The sequence below is a fragment of the Thamnophis sirtalis genome, unplaced genomic scaffold, assembly GCF_051295495.1.
Source record: "Thamnophis sirtalis isolate CommonGarterSnake01/CBP01778 unplaced genomic scaffold, rThaSir2_p1.2 scaffold_7, whole genome shotgun sequence".
NCBI classification, from domain to species: Eukaryota; Metazoa; Chordata; class Lepidosauria; order Squamata; family Natricidae; genus Thamnophis; species Thamnophis sirtalis.
Window position 1 is genome coordinate 72,643,399 of NW_028261387.1, and position 25,174 is coordinate 72,668,572.

The window sequence follows — 25,174 nt, forward strand, 5'->3', positions numbered from 1 at the left end:
GTTTGAATAGAGATTCAGTATCCCTAATCTTCTATTATTAAAGTTCCCCATGTCATTACTGAAATTTTAAGGTAGAAATCACGGAAGTATTTTAAATAAACAAATTGAGGTAGTGGAAGAATTTCAAATTAAGAGTGTAGCCTAACACATGTTTAATCAGTATGTTTACGTTGGACTAACTTCCATATACATATACAGTGAAATTGGCACAATAATTAGTGGAAACATTTGGAAAAGGGGCCATTGACTAAAACAGTTGACCTTGAATTAGCGAGTCAGTTTCATGCCTTTTGGATCAAAGCATCCTAACAAGCCCTAATTTTTTATATACACTCCATGCAATTAAAAAAAAAGTGTGGGTTAAAATGTAATGTATGAGGCAGTTCTAAAACGTTGATGTCTAATAGTGGCTCTTCTAATTTTATTTTTTTGCTAGAGTAGATTATATGCAAGCAAAACCAAAAAAGTAATATTCATCTACATTTTTCTCAATCTTTTTTCAATGAATAATAGCAACTTTGTGGTCAAGATATGTTAACACCAGAAAAGGCAATCCGGCACCTCATAATGATTTTGAGTAGAACTCTCATTGCCATTGCCAATTGACCTTGTTGATGTTGAGTTTTGATAGCAAGTGAAGTTTAAATACATTTGTGCATTAAATTGCCTGCCATTTTCTAAAAGATAGTGTTTATTTATCAAATGGAAGAATGAATTGCACTGTTACTTTCCATTTAAGGCAGTGGTGAAATTCAATTTTTTTTGCTACCAGTTCTGTGGGTGTGGCTCAGAGGGTGAGATGTGGGCTTGATGGGCGTCATGTGGGCTTGGTGGGCGTGGCTTGGTGGGCATGGCAGGGGAAGGGTACTGCAAAATCTCCGTTCCCACCTCACTCTGAGACCAGCCAGAGGTGGCATTTGACTGTTCTCTGAACTACTTAAAATTTCCGCCACCAGTTCTCTGAACTACTTAAAATTTCTGCTACCGGTTCTCCAAATTACTCAAAATTTCCGCTACCGGTTCTCCAGAACCTGTCGGAACCTGCTGGATTTCACCCCTGATTTAAAGGTATTTTACCTGGAGTAGCAAATCTATAATTTTGTTTTAGAGATCTTTACAATTTGTATCTCTGTGTGTGTGTGTTTGTGTGTGTGCATTGTGTGTGTGTGTATACTTGCGCCCTATATCAATTATGTTCTTTAGTTGATACACTTAAAAAGCCTAAATACAATCTTAATTAATGAAGGAATATCTTTTTCAAGGTATATACTGTATGATGATTAAGCCAATTTTATCTTTTTTTCCTCCTCCAGAAACTAAATGTAAAACTCGTGCATTGGATATTGTCTTTGTGATCGACAGCTCACGTAGTGTCCGTCCCTATGAGTTTGAGACCATGCGGCGCTTCATGATTGACATCATCCATAATTTGGATGTAGGGCCAAACGCCACACGGGTCGGGGTGATTCAGTACTCCAGCCAAGTCCAGAACGTCTTCTCTCTCAAGTCTTTCTTCACCAGGGAAGAAATGGAGACGGCCATCAATAGCATTGTCCCCTTGGCTCAAGGCACCATGACAGGCTTGGCCATTCAATACGCCATGAATGTGGCTTTTACCATACAGAACGGGGCCCGGCCACTTCACAAGAATATCCCTCGCGTGGCTGTGATTGTAACTGACGGGCGGCCCCAGGACCGTGTCACTGAAGTGGCTGCTCAGGCACGAGCTACTGGCATTGAGATTTATGCTGTGGGTGTTCAGCGGGCAGATATGAACTCTTTGAGGGCCATGGCCTCCCCTCCACTGGAGGAACATGTCTTCTTGGTGGAGTCCTTTGATCTCATCCAACAGTTTGGCAAGCAGTTCCAGGACAAGTTATGCGGTGAGTAAAGGAATAAAGCTTGCATTGAGACTGATTTTTATCCTTCTTGTTTTCCTTCTCCGTACCATGGGTGGGCAAATCTTTTTGAATGTGGAAGCTTCTTTAAATTTGAAATCCCAAGTGTTCAAGTGGTGTTTCAAATGTGGGTCCATCTGTTTTGAGTATTCTGAAAATATTTCCAGTTGAAAAACAGCTCTATTTCAAACATTTCCCAAAATGCTGGAAACAGACTGTTTACACTCAGAAGTAAACTCTTGTGAAGGTTTTTCACTCAAACTCTTCAAAAATAAAGTATGTCCTATAGTACAGTAACACAAATATTTATTTATTTTATTTATATTTATTTATTTAAACACCCCTTTTGAGGTGTTTGTGATCTTCAAAGTGGGCATATGCACTGATTAAATATCTCAAAAATCCACATTTTCAGCAGCCGTTCTTGTTTTCAAATAACTTATTCCAGAAATATGTACTGTATATAAGTAATGTAGGCAGTGGGGATTATTTCCATTACTATTTTTGTGTTGTGGTTATTGCTTCATTTCTACTATTCCATGTTGGCTGGGGAATTCTGGGAGTTGTCAACCCCACCCCACCCCCCACGTTGCAGAATGGCCAAGGCTGAGAAATACTGCTAAAGGATCTTTTCTATTCAAATTTCCAGCTAAAGAGAAAGAAATTTAGATGGAGCCACATGCTTCCACAGGAGCTCTGCTACTTTAACAATATTACTGTTCCCAGCACATCTTTCCTTCTCAATATGTAAACTTACTTCTTCCAGGTGTTGATATGTGCACAGAACTTGATCATGGCTGCCAGCACACTTGTGTCAGTATCCCAAGCTCCTTTTATTGCCAGTGTAAACCAGGATACAAACTTAACACAGATGGAAAAACATGCTCAAGTAAGAGTAATAGATTTATTTAACTGATGGGTGAAATTTTGAAACCATGTTGTAAATAGTCACAAAGTTGTTTTTCTGCACTGAAGAAAAACATTTAACTATTATTCTGCTTTTTGTTTGCCATTTTTGTTTAATCATAATGGCTGTGAGATCCATTGATTATGGGTGTTGATACTCTACAGCATGCTAGCTCCCTTTTTGCATTTTTAATTAAAAATACCTAGACAATCAAGTGATTTAGTGGTCATAACAGGATGAGATAGATGATTACTGATGCAAATGATAATCTGCTGGGCCCCCCAGAAGTGTGTATGTGCGTGCATGCATACGCACATACATACAAACATACATATACATACATATACATACATATACATACATATACATACATAGACATACATACATATACATACATACATATACATACATACACATACATACATATACATACATACATATACATACATACATACACATACATACATATACATACATACACATACATACACACACACAAACACACACACACACACACACATACACACCAGGGGTAGGTTCACGCAGCCACTACTAGTGGTTTGCTCATAGGCATGCAGTGTGCGAGCGCGCTTGATGTGTGCTGCATATGCATGCACAGTACAATAAAAATTGTTCTGTGCATGTGCAGAAGTCGAAAACAAGTTGAGAACCGGTTCGGGGGCGTGACAGGTCTGAGTCACTACCTGTTCCAGCATCCCAGGCCACCAAACCATTAGTGGTTCGGCCAAACCGGTCCCAACTGTAGGAACCCACTACTGATACACTCTCACACACAATTAATAGTTATTGATTGTATATTAGTTATGGTACCCAACATAGTGTTCAAAGAAATCAGTGCTCATGCTGTATCATCTGGAAATTTTATCTGATGCTGCATGTCTGTGAGTTTTTGTTAAGGGAAATAGCAAAGGGAGAGTCAGAAGTGCTGCTTATAGACAGAAATAAATGCTTGTAGCTAATGCGAAAGTAATAAACTAGAGCATATATCTGTATCAAAGGCATTTTTTCTCCTTTTGCAAAACTGGGATTGGGTTCTCTGTTAGCTTTCCCAGTAGGAAACACTCCTCTGGGTTTTTCCTCTGAAGTTCAAACTCTGAATTCTGTTTTACTCCTGCAGTCATTGATGCTTGTGCTAATGAGAGACATGGCTGTGAGCACCAGTGTGTTAATTCACAAGGTACCTTCACTTGCCGTTGCCGTACGGGCTACCAGCTTAACCAAGACAAGAAGACCTGTAGCAGTGAGTAAAATCTGTATTGCTTCAGCAGCTATAGGGAGAAATAACCATTCTTCAGCTGTTGTTGAAAATTGGGCGTGCTTGATGTGTGCTGCACACTCATGCACAGTACAATAAAAATTGTTCTGGGCATCCACAGAAGCCAAAAACAAGTTGAGAACCGGTTTGGGGGTGTGGCAGCTCTCGGTCACTGCCGGTTCCAGCAACCCAGGCCGTTAAACCATTACTGTTTCGGCTAAACCGGTCCGAACTGGTAGGAACCCACCAATGATGCACACACAAAATTAATAGTTATTGATTATATATTAGTTATGGTACCCAACATAGTATTCAAAGAAATCAGTGTTCATGTATGTACAGTATCTTCTAGCTAGTTAAACAAACTAGACTCTAGACTATTTTGGTTTTTTTTTTTTAAAAAAAACCTGTGGTTCAGAGACAGGTGTCAGTGGAGGGAACTGGTTTTACAAAATTGCTGAGTTGTACAAGAAAAAAATCAGAAGCTGTATCATTTGGAAATTTTATCTGATGCTGCCTGTCTGTGAGTTCTTTGTTAAGGGAAATAGCAAAGGGAGAGTCAGAAGTGCTGCTTATAGACAGAAATAAATGCTTGTAGCTAATGCGAAAGTAATAAACTAGAACATATATTTGTATTGAAGGCATTTTTTCCTCTTTTTGCAAAACTGGGATTGGGTTCTCTGTTAGCTTTCCCAGTAGGAAACATTCCTCTGGGTTTTTCCTCTGAAGTTCAAACTCTGAATTCTGTTTTACTCCTGCAGTCATTGATGCTTGTGCTAATGAGAGACATGGCTGTGAGCACCAGTGTGTTAATTCACAAGGTACCTTCACTTGCCGTTGCCGGACGGGCTACCAGCTTAACCAGGACAAGAAGACCTGTAGCAGTGAGTAAAATTTGTATTGCTTCCGCAGCTATAGGGAGAAATAACCATTCTTCAGCTGTTGTTGAAACTCGGGCGTGTTTGATGTGTGCTGTGCACTCATGCACAGTACAATAAAAATTGTTCTGGGCATCCACAGAAGACAAAAACAAGTTGAGAACCGGTTTGGGGGTGTGGCATGTCTCGGTCACTGTCGGTTCCAGCGACCCAGGCAGCCAAACCATTACTATTTTGGCCAAACTGGTCTGAATCGGTAAGAACCCACCACTGATGCACACACACAATTAATAGTTATTGATTATATATTAGTTATGGTACCCAACATAGTGTTCAAAGAAATCAGTGCTCATGTATGTACAGTATCTTCTAGCTAGTTAAACAAACTAGACTCTAGACTTTTTTTTTTTTTTAAAAAGCCTGTGGTTCAGAGACAGGTGTCAGTGGAGGGAACTGGTTTTACAAAATTGCTGAGTCATACAAGAAAAAAATCAGAAGCTGTATCATCTGGAAATTTTATCTGATGCTGCCTGTCTGTGAGTTCTTTGTTAATGGAAATAGCAAAGGGAGAGTCCGAAGTGCTGCTTATAGACAGAAATAAATGCTTGTAGCTAATGCAAAAGTAATAAACTAGAACATATATTTATATTGAAGGCATTTTTCCCCTCTTTTTGCAAAACTGAGATTGGGTTCTCTGTTAGCATTCCCAGTAGGAAACACTCCTCTGGGTTTTTCCACTGAAGTTCAAACTCTGAATTCTGTTTTACTCCTGCAGTCATTGATGCTTGTGCTAATGAGAGACATGGCTGTGAGCACCAGTGTGTTAATTCACAAGGCACCTTCATTTGCCGTTGCCGTACGGGCTACCAGCTTAACCAAGACAAGAAGACCTGTAGCAGTGAGTAAAATCTGTATTGCTTCAGCAGCTATAGAGAGAAATAAGGAGAATCTGTGGGCCCTTTGATGTTGTTGAACTAGAATTCCCAGGAACCTCAACCCTGCTGGCCAAGGAAAGGGAGGTGGTTATCGTAGTTCAACAATGTCTGGGACATCTCAAGATTTCCGCACTGTATTAAATATACTCTTCTGTATTTTATGCCAGTGTTGTTTGATGTAAAGGAAATAGAGCCCTCTTGCAGGAAGGCAAATGTTTGCAGCAAATGCTGGATGTTGAGTCCAGCCATTGTGTTAAAATCAACAATGCAGTTGTTTTATTGCACATGTGGTGAGGTCCTCTAATGGTTTCTTTCTTCTTTCAGTGATCAATTTCTGCAATTTCAACAACCACAGTTGCCAGCATGACTGTGTTAATATAGTCAATGGATATTATTGCCGATGTCGCGATGGCTTCACTTTGCAGGCAGATGGCAAAACATGCCAAGGTACATTTTATATATGGCTGGCTGTGGCTTTAGAGTTGTGCAAATAGTCATCCACTTGAGTTATGAATATGATTCTAATGCTCTACAGTAGATCAGTGATGGGTAACCTTTTTGTAGCTGTGTGCCGAAAGCGTGCGCATAATACAATTCATGCATGTCCCCATGTGCCACCACATGCACATGTGAACCCCTGCATGTGCACAACTCCGGTGCATGCCGTAACCCACCCGCGCTCCCCCCCCCGGCCACTGCACATGCATGGCAGAGACCCAAAAACTAGCTGGCCGCGGGTGGGAGGCATGTGCAGATGCACAGTGGAGCAGAACTATAGTGACGGCTTGCATGACAGCAGAGCAGGTCCTACATGCCACCTGTAGCATGCATGCCATCATGGCTCTGGATTAATAATGAATGACTGCAATACAAAACGTGCTCTTTAAAAGTTTGGAGTATTGTGAAACGTTGAGAAATATGTTGTTCATATATTTAATATTTCATCTATAAAAAATCCCTGTTAGAAATAATCCTTTGGTTTCATGAGAGGTATCATCAATAGGTTGATGGTGTTGAGTGGTATACCACCATTCCATGCCTAGCCAGAGATGTTGTGGAAATCTTGAACCAATGTCTGGAGCCTCTGATGGACTGGGTGGAAAGAAACAAGCCTTAGCAAGCTGGATATACTGTCTGTCTTAAAATTCTGGGTTTTTAAGAAATTTTGGTTCCAGGATTACCTGAGGTGGGGTAATCCTTCTCCTGAAACTGCAGATAGAAGCTACGGCTATATGTTTACCCATATTTTGCTGGTATGCCACTTATGTCCTCCCGGAAGCATTGAATCATATCCTTACCACCAAATATTTGGACTGTTGCAGTGTGCTTTACTTGATGCTACTTTTGAAGGCAGTTCAGAAGCTGAAACTGCTCCAGAATGGAATGACTATGTTAGCTGATGAAACCTGCTATTCAGAATAATACCTGAACACAAGAATAATACCTGCACTGTTTGCCGATAAGCTTCTGGGCCAGGTTCAAAATGCCAATAATTACTCATAAAGCTCTCTGTTGTGATTCAGGTTCTATTAGGAACTGTCTTTCTCAGAATGATTCTGTCCATCCTTTGAGTTGGCTGAGAGAGGGCCTGTTTCTATTAGAGATGAAGGGTTGATGGGCTACAAGGCAGGTCTTTTCTACGGCAGCCCAACTTTTCCTAGAAAAGCTTCCCCTCTCCTCCCCTCTCCTCTCCCCTCTCCTCTCCCCTTGCTATTTAAACAAGTTTTCAGAGTTAAATTGATGGGTAGAGTATTTTATCATGTATATTTTCAGTATGATTTTGGTGGGTAGTGGTGGTTGTGTTGCAATGATTATGTTATATCATACATTCTGCCCTAAGTTGCCTGAGTAGATGTTATGGTGCTTTGTAAAATAAATAAAATGTAGGGAATACTTTTGTACAATGAGACTTGAATGGGGTGTTTCTTACCATCCTCTTAAGGATATGATATTTCAGCATTACCTATAGATACAGTGATTCCACTTTTTTGAAAAAAAATAATAAAAAGGATAAATTTGGAAAAAAAAGATCTGAAACTGAAAACAGTTCAAAACGATAAGAAAAAATAATTGTTTATGTTTATAACTTTGCTTTACAAAGGAATATTCAAGAGCAAACTGGGAAAATAAGTAATTAAACAAATTTAAAGGACAACTTTCTGAAATAAAGGATATCTTTTATAATAAAGGACACATGGTCCCTATACATTTAGGTGAACCAACCTGGATATTTGTTAAAGACATACTCATGCTTATTTCTGAAGATATTTGAGAAAACCAGGGCTAACAACAATAAAAACAATATTCTATTTATTACAGTACTGCACAAGTCACCATTCAGTCATAATACAGCTATTTCCATTCTGACTATGGAGGAAGCCAACTGTATTTTGACACATATAAAGGTTACCCTATTTGGCAAAATATATTTTCTGAGTGATACATGACATGCTTCTTATTGGTATTTCAGCCACTGATCTCTGCAATACTGTAGAGCATGGATGTGAATTTAAATGTCTCAGTAAGCCTGGCTCTTACCATTGTGTCTGTCCAGAAGGCCAGCAACTGCAGGCAGATAAGAAGACATGTAACAGTGAGTATCAAGGTCTTTGTGATTGATAAAAGGCTCCTCCAATGTATTGGGTATTTTTCCCAGCTAAGCATCTCATGAAAAGTAGCCATAGAGATTATTCCAGAGAAGAAGCAGACAACAAAGAGTGGCATTTTGAATAAGCGCCATCACTTTTGCTAGTGGGTATTTTTACTGAGTAAGGGTGGCTCAGTGGCTAAGACGCTGAGCTTGTCGATCAGAAGATCGGCAGTTTGGTGATTCAAATCCCTAGCACTGCGTAATGGAGTGAGCTCCCATTACTTGTCCCAGCTTCTTCCAACCTAGCAGTTCGAAAGCATGTAAAAATGCAAGTAGAAAAATAAGAACCACCTTTGGTGGGAAGGTAACAGCGTTTTGTGTGCCTTTGGCATTTAGTCATGCCGGCCACATGACCACTGAGACGTCTTCGGACAGTGCTGGCTCTTCGACTTTGAAACAGAGTTGAGCACCGTCCCCTAGAGTCGGGAACGACTAGCACATATATGCGAGGGGAACCTTTACCTTTACCTATTTTTTTCTGAACTGAATTCAGAGATGTGTTTCTGATCCTTGGAGACATTTTAGGCCAGCATACCAAATCATAAATGATTTGTTAAAAACTTAAAGTCATCATGAGAGTTATATTACTTTCTGGAGCTTATTGGATGTCCCAGAGTAAGCACCATGGATTTGAAGAAGACAAAAATGCATTAGATTGAGAAATGCTTTTAGGATTTGTGGTGAAAGAATGAAAGAACTGCTTGATTCCCCTATAATCTAGCAGAAAGCTTGGGGTACAATTCAATGAACAGGCATGCAAAGATTTTGATGTATAAACATATTCAATATATCAGCCTTGGCTAGAGTTAGATATGGTTCCCATGCAACCCCAAAGGGTTATTAGGAAAAACAAAGTTTGATCTAATATGAGCTAGTGTCTGAAAGAAAGTCAGACAAAATTCCAGTAATGCAGAGAATCTGATTTAAGTTATGCCAGTAGTGATTCTGTGTATTTGGATTCCTTTTTATTTAGCCACCTCTGTGAGTAACAGAGGAACTGACTTGACTATTTTGGCTTTGCATGTTCTGATTGGATTGTAGTGGTCTGAATCCTATTGGCATATGGGAACTTGCCTGGTTAACTGAGAAGCCTGTACTCTGTGGTAGCTAAATTACTTCCAGAAAGGTGAATTTGAACCATTGCTTCATCCCTACTCTGATATTCAATGAGTAGGTAAAGGAACAGCCATGTCTTCTATGACAAAGAAACACACAAAAGGTTCAGAAGCAATAATACAGATGGTCCTTAATTTACGGTCACAATTGCAGAGGTGGGTTCCTACTGGTTTGGACCGATTCTCCTGAACCGGTAGTGCTGCCTTCAAACAGAGAGTGAACCAGTTCTCTGTTGTTTTTAAAAGTGGGCCTGCCTGCCCACCCCAGGGTTATGCTTACCTTCATTCCAGCTTCCAAAGCCCAGCTGATCTGGGGCAGCAGCTTGAATTGCCGCTCCTCAGCTGTTTTCCTTTTTTTCTGACTAATTTTAGCTCAATTGCACACGTGCCCAGCACATGTCTGGCACACGCTCAGCGAACTGGTAGCAAAATGGTTAGGAACCCACCACTGCACAATTGGGACCAGAAATTCTGTTGGTAAGCAAGGCAATTGGTAAGAGAGTCATGGCTGGTTTTTCAACTTCTTTTTTTGCATTTTTTAAGCAAGTCAGTACAGTTATTGTGGATTGTGTGATCATTAAGTGGAATTCAGCTTTTCCCATTGACTTTTTGTCAGAAGCCAACAGGAAAGGTTGCAAATTGTGATCACATGATCCCAGGACATTGCAACAGTCATGCATGCTATTATACATGCTAGTTGCCAAGGTCTTGAACATATGACCATGGGGATGCTGTGTCAATTTTAAGAGCAAGGACTGGTTGTAAGGCACCTTTTTCAGTGCCATTGTAGCTTTAAACAGTAGCTAAATGTAGGATTGTAAGTCAAGGACTACAGGCTGGAAACAAGCCTGTTTCTGGACTTCTGGAACTTCTGGTAGGCCTGTTTTCCCTGCTTCTTGAACCTCTGTGTGGGCCCTGCACTTACCTGGCATGATGAGTGGGCCACGTGGAGACTCTTGGAAGGGAAAGGATGGGGCGAGGTGATAGAGCTGTGGCGGGCATGGCCAGCCAGAGGTGGCATTTGGGGGTTTGCCGAACTGGGCAGAATCCTAGCTAGAGTATCTTCCGAACCCATCTGAGCCCTCAGCAGCCCACCCTTGCTGACAGGGACTTGCCTGTTTTTCTTTTTTTTTCTTGAAGTCAAAATCAAAACAGCCTCATCTCAACTTTTTTTCTCCCCTGGGCAATAGAGTGCAAGGCTGGGCACATTGACTTGGTGATGGTCATCGATGGCTCTAAGAGTGTCCGGCCCCAGAATTTTGAGCTGGTGAAACAATTTGTCAACCAGATAGTGGATTTTCTGGACGTGTCCCCTCAAGGCACCCATGTGGGACTGGTTCAGTATTCTAGCCGGGTGCGCACTGAATTCCCACTCGATCAATTCACCACAGCGGATGAAGTTAAGGAAGCTGTTCAAAGAGTGCAGTACATGGAAAAGGGCACCATGACTGGCCTGGCCCTCAAGCACATGGTGGAACACAGCTTCTCTGAGGCAGAAGGTGCCCGTCCTCTTTCTCAGAATATTCCCAGGATTGGCCTGGTCTTTACGGATGGACGCTCTCAGGATGACATCTCAGAATGGGCTAGAAAAGCCAAAGAATCAGGTAAGGCAATTAATGGAAAGTGTTATATATTTGCATTGTTGAAGGTAGCCTATATATAGTGCTCTCTAATTTTAAATTAAATTAATTTTTAAAATTTTAAGTAGATTTTTAAGAAATTAAATTTTAAATTAATATTTTTTTTAAAAAACACATTTATTTTTAAATTAATAAATTAATAACAATTTTAACATTAAATTAAAATTTTAAATTTCCTAACAGTGAGAGCAATTAACCAGTGGAACAGTTTGCCTTCAGATGTTGTAGGTGCTCCATCACTGAGGCTTTTAAGATGATCAGCCATTTGTCTGGAATAGTATAGTGTTTCCTTGAGCTTGAATAGGAGGTTGGACTAGAAGACCTCCAAGGTCCCTTCCAACTCTGTTCTTCTAATTCTGATTCTTTTGTCCAATTTTCCTTCACATCAACAACCTTGCAAGAGACGTTGAGCTGCAAAAGAATGATTGCCCATAGTAAACCCTTGAGTTTCCATGATTGATGGTATAATTTTGCTTGGATCTGCCCTATCATAGTGCGGTACTTTAAACTCTATAACACGTCAGCTCTTTCTATGTTTACAATGTGTTTAATTGATTCCAACACTATTATTCATAATTGCATAGATGTTAGTGATATAGATAATATAATAAAGGGCTCTGAACTGGTTTAATCCTTGAGAACACCTCCCAAATGGACACACTTTGCTATAACACATGACAGAGATATACTAAATTATAGCTTTCTTTTGAACAACAGCTTGATCACTAAACTTGTGTGAAGTGGTTTGGTTTCACGTCATTGAGGTGCTTTGTGCCACAGAAGCAGTGCAGTTCCATTGCTCTTCCAACTATAGGAACTGTTGAATGGAATTCCTATCATCTCCAGAAGAGCTGAGAAATGATGCATTAGGCCTTCAAACTAAAGTATTTCTTGAAAGCTTTGCATAGCACATTGATCATTTATCCAGTGGCAGAATAATTTATATGCAGCTTCCAATGTCAGGACTTAATAAAATAATTAGCAACTTACTGATCTCACAGTGTTTCCATATGGTCTTCCAGATGTCTAACTCTCAAAAATCCTACCCAGCATTCCAGCTGAAATTTATGAGAGGTGCACAACATATCTAGAGAGCATCAAGTAATGAAAGACTCAATTATATAAATTCAGACAAGCTTTTTTATATTTGAAATGGAAAATAGGACGTTGCCATTATTTTAGAACTAGATTGTCCAGCTGGGCATGGGGTGGAATGCAACAGCTGGAAGCTGTTGGACTCTAGTTCCTCATTCACCATGATCAGGGATGATGGGAGTTAAATACAATTAATTAGTGGTACAACTTTCCTCCAGAAATTGTAAATGCTCCAACACTGGAAGTTTTAAAGAAGAGATTGGATAACCCATTTGTCAGAAGTGGTGTAGGTTTTTCTTCCTAAGCAGGGGGTTGGACTAGAAGACCTCCAAGGTATCTTTCATCTCTATTATTCTATTCCAACAAGTTTTCAATCCTGGTCTAGGCCAAGCGAGATTCTCAGATACCTCCTCCTATTTTATTCCTTTAAACGTAACAATTATTAACTATGTTCACATTAATGGAGTTTCCTTATGTGGCTTCCATCTCTTTTGAGCCAGGTGTTTGTGACTAATTAGTCAATTCTCTAATTTCCTTCTGTTATTGCCAAAGGAAAAATGTATAAGAGTTTCAGATTAATAGTATGTAAAAAGAAAAAAAGAAAAACCTAAGATACTGATACTGCTTTCTTGGCAGTTATTAAAATTCCAAGTGATGAAACAGATAGACTGCTCATGTTTTGCAAACTGAACCCAGAACTAAGAAAAAAAATATTTTGTCCATTGCCAGTGTTATTTTTGGATTTGAATGCCTTATGTCTCACTGAAGCTGATCCAGACTTTCTGCCCTTGCTTTTCCCCCAAGAATGGCCAAATGCATTAAGTGTGACAAAGTGAACAGAAATTTCTCAAAAGAGCTGGCTCTTTGCCTATGTCCAAAATATGATAATTTGAGTCTGGTGATTTGTATCTTGAGTGAGAATTCTGCATTGATTTGTTCTGTGATCCATTTATTCATTTTATTGGGCTTGCATTCCCAGGAGACTTCTCCAAAGTTTAAAAGTGTCAATACTCCTTCTATTTGTCTAACTTTCATTTTCAGAGTCTCATGGGGAAGATCATTGTATACATGACTCAGCTCTTTGTAGATATACACTTATTTGTTCATTTAAATAATTTATATGGCTGCCTGTCTCACAGACATAATCTCAGGTGGCAAACAACAGCCAAAAGCTGTTCTATAGTACATAAGAGCCTGGCTATATTATTTATTTGTAAACTTTATTGGCCACCCATCTTATCTCAGGCTAACTCAGAGTGGCTTTGCTGCTATTACTAGGCTTTTTTTAAAAAAACCTCCTTGTATGAATAAAAGTCAATTTAATATGTGGGCACCCATCTGAATGTATGTGTCATTTTGGTTGTTTGGAAATTATGTTAGCAATTAAAAAGTTGTTGGATTGATAAAACATTCTTTGCTTCATTTCTGTTTGCTATGCTGCACAGTCCATCTACATTTTCCTTCCTGCTGTTTTCAGCTGTCTTTAACCACAAGCAACACATCTTGTTCTGTCAGTTTCAAATTGTACGTGATATGAACGAAGGCAAATATGTGTGTCCCTGGATAATGTAGCAGGATCCAATCTGAGTCAGTCACTGGGACCAGACTGGATCCTGCAATTACTAAACTACAAAAGCCACCAGCCTACTCTGATCAGGGATTGAAGAAGAGACCTAGTTAATCTTCATATTGAAGGATTGTTCATGAAGTCTAATTGATATTGTTCAGCTACAGATTGTAATATACCCAAGCCCGGTCTTTGCTATATCCATCCTGACTATGAAAGCGATACTATCCTTCTTTGCTTTTCATACCCTGAACTCTATTTCAATTCACTGATGCCTAATATGTCCATGTGTAGTTAGTCCACATTTGACTTTTTAGCTTTCCCATATTCATGCTTTTTATGTTCCGTGTCCATATTGCTGCTCTTCAATGTAGATGTCTGCTTGCTTTAGAATCCTAAGCAGTTGGTTGTAAGTTGAGGACAACCTGTAAGTATAAATAACACCTATATTGTTTTGCTTCAGTGACAATTTGCAGCTTTTCCATGGATGTTTAAGAGATATATCTCCACCATGTTATTCCCCTCAATCTTGCAAACATTGTTAAGTTTTCCAACACATCAAGTGTTTGCATTCTATATCCAATGTAGGAATTTCTCCTTGCAAATTAGGACTCAAGGAAACAATTAGCCTTTATTTGGTCCAGACCTGATTTATTAGTGTTTCCATGGTACTCTTAGCAACTATTTCCAAATCTATAATTTGACTATCCAATTTGTTGTTATCTTTCTTTCTTTACATCTTTATCTATTCCTAAATCAAAGGAAATAACATTATTTACTATCTTCTATTCTTTGTTAGCAGTGAATTCATTAAGCATGGTAGTTGATATTAGCATTGTCTTAATATTTAACATAACACAGCCTTCCATCCTTCCAAGCAAGGTAAAATGAGAACCCAGACTGTTAGGGGCAATATGCTGACTCTGTAAACCGCTTAGAAAGGGCTGTAAAGCCCTGTGAAGTGATATGTACAGTAGACTTCTAAGTGCTATTGCTATTAAGCCAAGATTTTCACTATTTTTAGATTCATAATGAGCTCCTCTAAGCCTTCTTTACTAGTTTGATATAAGTAACAAACAAGCAAGCAAAGATATAATTTCTGAAAAATGAGGTATATGTGTCCGCATTTTTCTCATCTCTTCATCCCATTTACCTATTAAGGTGCAGTTTAAAATAAACATTCACACAAATGCTTCAATTTAAAGGTACCAGCATGTGTTTATAATCCACTTAGAATATATGCATGTATGCATATTGCAATATATGCATGTATATATAAAGTTAAATGTGCTTAAATGCATTTTTGTACATTGTTTTGCCCTGCAGGGTAATATTTATCAGGGTTTTGGTTGCTTATTTGTTAAAGAAAAAACAATGGCGGAAAAACATTTTGAACTCTTTCTGATATTTGAGTTGCAACACTTGTACAGCACTGTAAAAGGGAATGATTCTAATAGTATCTGAATCACCTCTCTGCCAGAAGACAAGGGGTACAAAGCAGTGGTGGGATATGACGGGTACGCCCCGATACGGGCATACCGGTGCCTGCTGGGAGCACCAGGTACCATTTCGATACGGTGCTCCGGAGGGCCCACCTGCCCGCTCTCCTTACCTCTATTTGAGCCGATCGGGGCATTCACGCACATGCACGGCGTGTACGGTGCCTGTGCGATGCTCCGCTGAGCAGCTGGAGCATCATGGGTGGTGGGTACGCATGTGCATGCTGTGCGCGTGCTATGCGCATGCACGTGGTGGACGCCCAGCCCCGTTGCAGCGTACCAGTTGCAACGGGATCCGGAATTCACTACTGGTACAATGGCATTAATAGGCAAATCCCCAATTTTCAATCCCATTCACACTGGGGTGGTAGCTGGGGAAGATTAAAATATTTTAAAATCTGGCTTGGCTTCCACAAGACAATATTAAAACATGTTTGAAGAAGATGCCATTTCTCTATACTTAGCAAAATTTAGCTAGTTCATGAAAAATTAGTGATCTAGATAATGTGAAGGAGCTCCCATTTCCATCCGCCAGTGGCCAGTGGAGCTGGCAGCAGATTCGGACAGTGAGGAGGTTGGGGAAGAATATGGGCCAGTCCTGGAGTCTGGGGAACACTCTGATGAGGGCTCTGTGTCAGAGGCAGAGAGGGGGCCAAAACCATACGCCAGTTATTAGATGCCTTCATAGTCAGACATCAATGAGGCAGATGAACAGCTGGAGCCTGTTCCCATTGTGTGCATGCACAGAGTTGCCAGATGAAGGGAACAGCTAAAGAACAGGGGTCGACTTGGGAGTAAGGCCACACGTGGATGATGAATGGCCCCTCCCACAGAAAATAAAGGGGAGTGGAGTTTGCAGGAGACAATTAGTTTGATTAATTAGCTCGTGACTCTCTGAGACTCCTTGCCAAGTTTTGCAGATATCGACCTGGCAGCTCTCCAAGTCAGATAAGGTCTGTGACTGTAAATCCTCCTTGAAAGACTTTGCTGGAGGTGAAGGAGCAGAATTCACAGTAAATTAATAAAAGGGTTTTTTGTCAAGACAAGGAGTTTTCCTCATGCTCTTGGGAAGCCTAGGTCAGAACACCATCTAAACCAGTGTTTTTCAACCTTTTTTGTGCAAAGGCACACTTTTTTCATGAAAAAAATCACGAGGCACACCACCATTAGAAAATGTTAAAAAAATTTAACTCTGTGCCTATATTGACTATATATAAAGTAATTTTCCCACGGCACACCTTACACTATGTCACGGCACACTAGTGTGCCGCGGCACAGTGGTTGAAAAACACTGATCTAAACCACAAGTTAAAGCAACTGCAATCCAAGAATCTATTATGGTGCCTTCAATAGTACAATATTTCACCTGTCATCAGTTTTTAAGATAATCCAGTCAAGATCTTCATGTCATGGATAGGAGTAATTGTCCTAAGATGGTCCAAAATCCCATCAAATACAGCTGCTTGAATCCTCTAAAGTCTTTTGAGTTTTGATTATTGGAACAGCCAGCATTTTGGAAGGAAGATGTTAGTAGAGATTGTGAGCTGAGAGTGCAAAGTGGGTAGACTTACCTATATCACTCATGTATGCAAAACTTAATTTTCTATTTCTTCCTAAGTGTTGTGAGAAGGAAACTTGATTTTATTTATCTCTTTGTTCCAGTGGCTGTATAAACAGAATTAATGGTTGACTGTAGCTTGAAGAATCAGGTTGCCATTCTTTGCCTAGCTTCGTAACTTGAAATTTATTCTTATGTTGATGGATTTGCAGGAATCACCATGTTTGCAGTTGGCGTTGGTAAAGCTGTTGAGGAAGAGCTGAGGGAAATTGCTTCTGAACCAGTGGAGCAACATTTTTCATATTCAGCAGATTTCAATACCATGACTCATATAGTTGACAATCTCAAACTCAATATCTGCCCAGGTAAGATATTACAGCTTCAAGCATTTAGATGAGATGTTCCAATAAAACACAGGGGTAGCTTGTCCATTTTACATCTTGGTTTATATCAGGGGTGTCAAACTCAAGGACCGCAGGCCAGATCTGGCCCATGGGGTGCTTAGATCTGGCCCATGGGGCCACCCTGGAAACAGCAAAGGACCAGCCCATGCCCCCCCCCCCCGAGGTTTTATTCCCGCTGGCAAGGGTTGCAGGAGGCAATCACAGCCAATAATGGAGCTTATGAGCCCATTTTTGCTGCCAGAGCACTCAGGCCACCACAGGTGCCCCTGATATGAGTGACATTAAGCTGGCCACAGCCCCCACCCCCTGAAGTCAAACACAACCCTGATACGGCCTTCAGTGAAATCAAGTTTGACACCCCTGGTTTATATCTTGTCCTAACTATCACTCAGGATCCAGGTTACTTACAAAATGATGTTGTAATCTGAAACAGCTAAGAATTGTTTATCAAATTTGCTTCACACCATAATTATAGCCTTGGGCAAGTCTTATTACACATACTGTATAAATATACAAACAAAAATAGTCATCATTAAATGTATTTCAGAGTCCTTAAATAAGCACAACATCTTATGGGTTTTAAACTATGAGTTATTAGGCTTATGGTTGAAGAAGACCATGGTTACAATAAATCTAAGCTTATTATTATTATGTGTGAACCCTCTAAAATGGGCAATTTATTTAAGATTGTCCTAGGGTGTTGGGCCTCGGGTTCATGCATAGAGGATTGAATTTCTATGTTTCTAATGAATTTTGTGGTATTTCAGAGGAGGGCACAGGAACAACTGAAATCCGTAGCCCATGTGAATGTGCAGCTCTCGTACAGTTCCAGACAAACACTATTGAAATCCTACAAGACCTCACCAATAAAAATATCCTTTAAATAGTGTAACTTGCACAGAATGTGTGATTGAAGAGATAGGGAAAATTTAAATTAAATAGGAAAAATGTTTAAATCTATCCTTTTAGCAAAATGTGAACTTTTTATTTTGAATGTCTTTGAGTATTTAAAAACAACGAAGATTTAGGGAACTGTTCAATAAACTATTTAATCAAAGTACAAAATGTATGCTAAATTTCTAGGAACTAACACAGCAAGTAAAAAGTAAAGGTTCAGTGGATAAGGGATTGAATATAGTTGAGTGCTTACATTGATGTATTTGCACTTTGAGGAAATGTAAGGAAGGGGGGAAAAAGGATCGCCTGACATGCAGGTGGGATATGTTCCCTGCCATTCAACATTTCAGTGTATCTTCACATTATTTCTTGTTTTGGCTTCCTTAATGCAAGCACTTGCTCAGATGATGGCCAGACTCGATCATTTGGAAAACCAGATTGCCAACAAAAAGTGATTGTCATGAAAAAGAGACCCTACATTTTGGGCAAAGAAATTTCTTGTACTTCATCCTTGGCATATCAAGAGTGGTTGCAATGGTTATCTGCTCAGGATCTTTAATGGGACTCTTTTTTCCTCCAGATTGTTTAAATTATAATTATTATTTTTTTTACATTTTTTCCCCTTTTTGGTAAAGATGAGTAGTTGAGATGGAACACGAATGAAACTGATTGACTTTTGGTAGGTGGACATTTCAGAGAAGGAAAAGGAAGTGACATGTATAGTGTCTTCAAGAGCTGCTGGGATTATTCAGTAATTATTGATATATATTTTTTAAAAAGGAATTTGAACCCAGAACTCTCGAATTGCGAAATAGGAGCAGGAAGCAAGAAATTCCTTCCTTGCTAAATTATATTTTCAGAAGAGACAGCATCACTGTCTAATGTTCCCAAACAAAAGAATATGTCGCGGTGGCGCAGTGGTTAGAGTGCAGTACTGCAGGCTACTTCTGCTGATCACCGGCTACCAGCAGTTTGGCAGATCGAATCTCACCAGGCTCAAGGTTGACTCAGCCTTCCATCCTTACAGGGTGGGTAAAATGAGGACCCAGATTGTTGGGGGCAATATGCTGACTCTGTAAACCGCTTAGAGAGGGCTGTAAAGCTCTGTGAAGCGGTACATACGTGCTATTGCTATAACTATTGATAGTTTTCTATTTTTCATTGTGAACAGCTGACTCTTCAGACTCTTCCTAATAAACAGCTTTTCTTAGCCAGGAAGATTCTATATTTGTTGATACTACAATTCCCAGAATTCCCAGTTAGCATCTTGTAGTTTGAACACACCTGGAAGTACGCAGGGCAGGGGGGAGGCTTGAATAAAACATTCTGTCTCAAAGTCCTTGCTTTTGAAAGTAGATCTTTATTTAAATCATCAATTAAAATGAGTTGGTTCAAAAAATGAACAAAAAAGTCTCATTGGGACATTTCCTAGGAGCACCCTGACTTTGATAGAAGTGCTGAAGAATTTATCATGATTTCCCTTTTTAAAAAATCAGTGAATTCTTTTAAACATTCTATATGTGTCTGCATATATGTATGTACCTTTATTTCTAAGAGAGGGCAGGGGTAATATTTTTTTCTAAATGTCTTTTTATTATATGCAAATTTTATCCTGATAAATAAACTTGTTATTGATTTCTTACTTCTTTCTATCTTCTTTCTATTAGAAATATGTGAAAATAATTTATATTTGGATAATTCTCTTTCCCTTCCCTCCAATTATTTTACATATATAAATAAGCTGAGCAAAAGTTTCGGGGTTAGCAAAAAGGACATCCTTACTTCAGCAAAAAAATAAAAACAAAAATCAAATCCCTTCCTCATGAACACAGATGCATCCATGTGGACACAAACATGCTGGTCTCCTGTTCTATAGAAGATTGCCAAATATAAAGAGAATGTATTACGTTAGATCTAAATATTCTCCAGGTGAAACTCGAAAAATTAAAATATCGTGCAAAAGTTCATTTATTTCAGTAATGCAACTTAAAAGGTGAAATTAATATATGAGATAAGGCTCATTACATGCAAAGCAAGATAGTTCAAGCCGTGATTTGTCATAATTGTGATGATTATGACGTACAGCTCATGAAAACCCCAAATCCACCATCTCAGAAAATTAGAATATTTAATTAGAAAATTCTAATTAGAAAATTAGAATATTACATGCAATCAATAAAACAAGGATTGTACCTCTGAAAAGTATAAGCATGCATATGCACTCAGTATTTGGTTTGGGCCCCTTTTGCAGCAAATGCGGCGTGGCATGGGAGCTATCAGCCTGTGGCACTGCTGAGGTGTTATGGAAGACCAGGATGCTTCAATAGCGGCCTTCAGCTCTTCTGCATTGTTCGGTCTCATGTCTCTCATCTTTCTCTTGGCAGTGCTCCATAGATTCTCTATGGGGTTCAGGTCAGGCGAGTTTGCTGGCCGATCAAGCACAGTAATCCCACAGTCATTGAACCAGGTTTTGGTGCTTTTGGCAGTGTGGGCAGCTGGAAAATGAAGTCAGCATCCCCATAAAGCTTGTCTGCAGAAGGAAGCATGAAGTGCTCCAAAATCTCCTGGTAGACGGCTGTGTTGACCCTGGTCTTAATGAATCACAGTGGTCCAAAGTCCTCTTTTCTGATGAGAGCAACTTTTGCCAAAAGCACCAAAACCTGGTTCAATGACAGTTGGGATTACTGTGCCTGATTGGCCTCTCCATTCTTCCTCCATAATCTGGGTCCTTGGTTTCCAAATGAGATGCAAAAGTTGCTCTCATCAGAAAAGAGGACTTTGGACCACTGAGCAACAGGACTTTGGACTTTTTCGAGTTTCACCTGTTCAAGCTGGTTCTTCCAAGCATCCTGGACTTTGAATCCTTTAATCCTTAGCTAGATGGCTATCAAAGCAGATCCACAAGCTGAACAGGCACATTTACTTCCCAGAGTGAAGTCATGTTTACTTATGTTGTGAAAGGTGCTATTGTAGCTAAACCAGGAGAGAAATATGAACAATCAGAGAAACTTCAGTCATGGAACAATGCAAAGCAGACAACACCCCAATGATGTCACTCTCTGCCACCTCCAGCAGTAAAGTAAGCTTAAGCACATGAATAAAAAAAACTCTGCTTTAATTCTTCTGCTTTAAAACGTTTAATTGTTAAGCAGTGAAGCAACCAGCTATATTATTGTTGTTGGTTCAATAGTCGCTAAGTCGTGTCTGACTCTTCCGACCCCATGGATCATATGGTACCTCTCTGCGGGCATGCAACCTGTCACCCATCTCAGCTCCAGTGTGCATGTGTGCATGCCTCCTGCCAGCCAGCTGATTTTCAGGTCTCTGTTGCACATGTGGGAGACGTGCACGCATGCGCATGGGGAGTGTCTCATATATGGGGGTGGGGGAGTACGGGGAGCAGTGCACCCTGTTTTTTAATTTTAGGAGGCTGCAGGGAGGCCTGCTAGGCCCAAAACAGGTAGCCATGGGTGGGGTGCGGCTCCCCCCCTCTGAGGCCCATTTTGGTCCCAGGAGGTTTCAGGGAGGCCTGCTAGGCCCAAAATGAGGCAGAGAGGTGTCATGCATGCATGAGCAGGGGATGAGGTGCATTGCCTTATGGGTGTGGGCTGTCCCGCGCATGCATGCGATTTTGACATGTGAGGAGAAAAAGGTTAGCTATCACTGCCATACCAGGTCTTCCACTATTTCCCAGAGTTTGCCCAAATTCATGTTCACTGTGTCGATGACATTGTCTAATCATATCATTCTCTGTTGTCCTCTTCTCCTTTTGCCTTTAATCTTTTTAGAGCCAAGGTGGTGCAGTGGTTAAATGCAGCACTGCAGGCTACTTCAGCTGACTGCAATTCTGCAGTTCGGCTGTTCAAATCTCACTGGCTCAGGGTTGACTCAGCCTTCCATCATTCCGAGTAATGGGTAAATTCTGGGTAAAATGAGGACCCAGATTGTTGTTGGGGGCAATATGTTGACTCTGTAAACCGCTTAGAGAGGGCTGAAATCTCTATGAAGCGGTATATAAGTCTAACTGCTAACTGCTATTGCTATTTTTCCAATATCCGACTCTTTTCCAATGAGTATATTGTTGTACATCCTTAAATATTTAATGGAACTTGGGCTTCGGGGGGTGGAGCCTGCCGCCGTCGGGAGCTCAACGAAGCTCCTGCCAGGACCCTGGTTCGTATATCTTATAAGATCTATAGATATCTCCCCTTTCTGGCAGAAAGGGGCAGGGAGAAGGTCAGTCGTTAGGATCTCTTTGTAATTCATAGCTTTTTTTTTGCTGTGAATGGAGAAGAGGTTCAACATTAGCTGAGCCTTTACTCCGGCCAGTTTTCCGCGCTGCCTTTTTTGCAGCCCTAGGCAGATTGCCCCCCCCCCCCCCCCAGGACAAAGCTAAGCTATTTAAATGTTAATCCGGGCGGGGACCATTCCTGAGGAATTTCTTCCATTACTATTTAAAATACCAGCTTCAACTTCGCAAAAGGCTCCCTTTCTTTTTTAGCTGCGTCACAAGATGGCGATCTCGCAGCTTTTGTGTTTGATGTGACGTACTTACTCAGCCCTACCCTCCTGAAGGCTTCTCCGTACTAATTGCTAAAAGATTAACTGAGGGGAGCAGAGACTTTGATTTTTGGCTCGCTTGATTGCTTGTCTTTTATTTTTACTCTGGAATGGCTCCCAAATCTAAACAGAAGCGCTTCCTTAATAACATATCTCCAAAAACTGCTATGAAGCCGCTACCCCTGTCTCCTACACCCTCCACGGGAGATTTGCTAACACAAGAATTTCTTCTCAAAACGCTTAATGATTTCAGACAGGAAATTAATCAATTGATATCGGAATTATATGATCAATTTGATGCTAAAATTGCTCAGGCAAAGGAGGATATGATCGGAGTAATGACAGTCATGACAGATTATATTGCTGAAACGGAGGACAAATTGGAACTTTTGGAAGAAACTAACCTTAATTTGATATCCAAAATTCAAACATTACAACAGGAAATTGAAACTGCTCAAAAACAACTTGTCATGATAAATTATAATAAGACTGCCTTTGCTATAAGAGTTAGAGGACTGCGTGAAAACCAACAGGAGAATTTGAAACAGATCTTCTTTGAGGCTTTCAGCCGCTTGGTGGGAAGTCCGGGATTTAACTTTGATTGGCAGATTCAAAGAATTTACCGCCAGAATTCGTGGGTAGCAAAACAGCGACAGCTTCCGAGGGACATAATAATATACTTTACCACAAGGGAATCCAGAAATGAGATAATACAGAGGCTTTACGGAAAGAGGTTGAGAATTGATGGACAGGACTTGATTGTTTTTAAAGAGGTACCATCTCAAATATTAAGAACAAGAAAAGAGTACGCTTTCTTAACCGAAGAACTCAGAAATTCTCAGATTCCATACAAATGGGAAGTCCCAGCGGGTATTACAGTTACATTTGGCAACCAAAAACACCGCATTAATTCTGTCTGTGAAGCCCGAGAATTTTACTACGAGACCCTGAAGGCGGGACTTCCTGATCCATCCGGACCTGGAGAGAGACAAGGAGAAGGAGGAGACAAACAGCGAGACACGTGGCTACAAGGCGGAGGGTGTTGCTTTCCTCTTCCGGAAGAGCAGAAGACTAAAGAATAAAGACTAAGCGATGTTCTTAAAGCTTTATGATTTCCGTCTGAGACAAAATGGAAAAGTGGTATATTGATGATGAGACATGGAGACTGAAAGAAGCGTTGCTGATTGTGGACATATATTGTATATAAGATTTGTCTGAATTCTAACTCAAATTGCGCATGAATTATTTTCCTAGGCGAGGAGAGCGGAGATTGCGATCTTTTTGAGTTGTGGTTTGGGACGAACGGAGTTGGGAGGCGCGTGGGAGAGGGAAGGGTAGCGAAAGCTTAATTAGACTACTGGGGGCTAGAATGCAAGCTGATGTTTGTCTGAGTTGCTATTTCAATATAAGCTCAAGAAAGATTGGTCGGAGAGTCTTCAGGAAAGTGGAGTAAATATGGGAGGAGCAATGGACGCGGATAAAATATATATATGGACATGGATAAAGGCAGGGTGGAAGGTAAAAATTTATATGTGGAGGTGGGTAAGGATAGAAAGGGAGGTGTTGGAAATGAAAAATGAAAGAAGTACTTGAGTTTAATGGTTTTATAGAAAGGTTTGGATATTTGGATAAAAAAGAGATAAATTAAAGGTTTGAATAGATAGACAAAGCAATGAGACTTTTAGCTGGGGAATCCTAATTGATCAACTTACCTGGCTCTAATACAGTTTGAAACCCTGCAAGTAGTAAAATAATCGAAATTTGGAATGAGCTACATTGTTTAAGATTTACAGATAATGGGAAGCTGTGTTAACGTAGTGGGTTTATTGACCCTTCTCTGTTTCTCCTTTCTTTTTGGGTGTGTGTGTGCTTTTTTTTTTCTTCTTTATTTTTTATTATTCTCTTTATTTTTTGGCTTTTCTTTTCTTTTATTTTGTTAATTTTAAAGTTAGCTGGCCTTATTATACTCAAATGCTTGTTAAAGAATTATGCCGGGTATGGGACCTGCGAAGCCGTAAGGGGGTTAGGGAGGGGGGATTATAGGGGGAGGGGGGAGGGTGGAATTACAGTTTCAATTCTTAGAACAATAAGAATTCACTTGTAAAAAATATTTAATGGAACTTTGTCTTAAATGCAAAAATTAGACAGGAGGAATCCTTCACTATCTTACACTGTAAACATCTGTATACTCATGGCAAATCACCATATGGGTACAGCACTGCAAACAGTGCACATGCTCAAAAACAGTGCACCATTTCCAATTTGATTACAAAATTGGATTTGTTTTGGAGCACC

General features: G+C 40.1%; 1 protein-coding gene across 2 annotated transcripts; it reads left to right on the plus strand.

The window, feature by feature from the left end:
* The first annotated feature begins 1,408 nt into the window (after positions 1–1,408).
* On the plus strand, positions 1,409–19,961 carry MATN4 (matrilin 4). 2 transcript variants are annotated; one of them, XM_087720830.1, is made up of 9 exons: positions 1,409–1,883; positions 2,665–2,787; positions 3,944–4,066; positions 6,219–6,341; positions 8,365–8,487; positions 10,850–11,263; positions 17,231–17,383; positions 18,190–18,294; positions 18,716–19,961. In XM_087720830.1, the coding sequence occupies exons 1-9, from the start codon at positions 1,409–1,411 to the stop codon at positions 18,772–18,774; spliced, it is 1,698 nt and encodes a 565-aa protein (XP_087576956.1). In that variant the 3' UTR covers positions 18,775–19,961. The 2 variants fall into 2 exon arrangements, with proteins under 2 accessions (XP_087576956.1, XP_087576955.1); XM_087720829.1 differs by lacking the exon at positions 3,944–4,066 and adding an exon at positions 5,735–5,857.
* Positions 19,962–25,174: the final 5,213 nt, after the last annotated feature.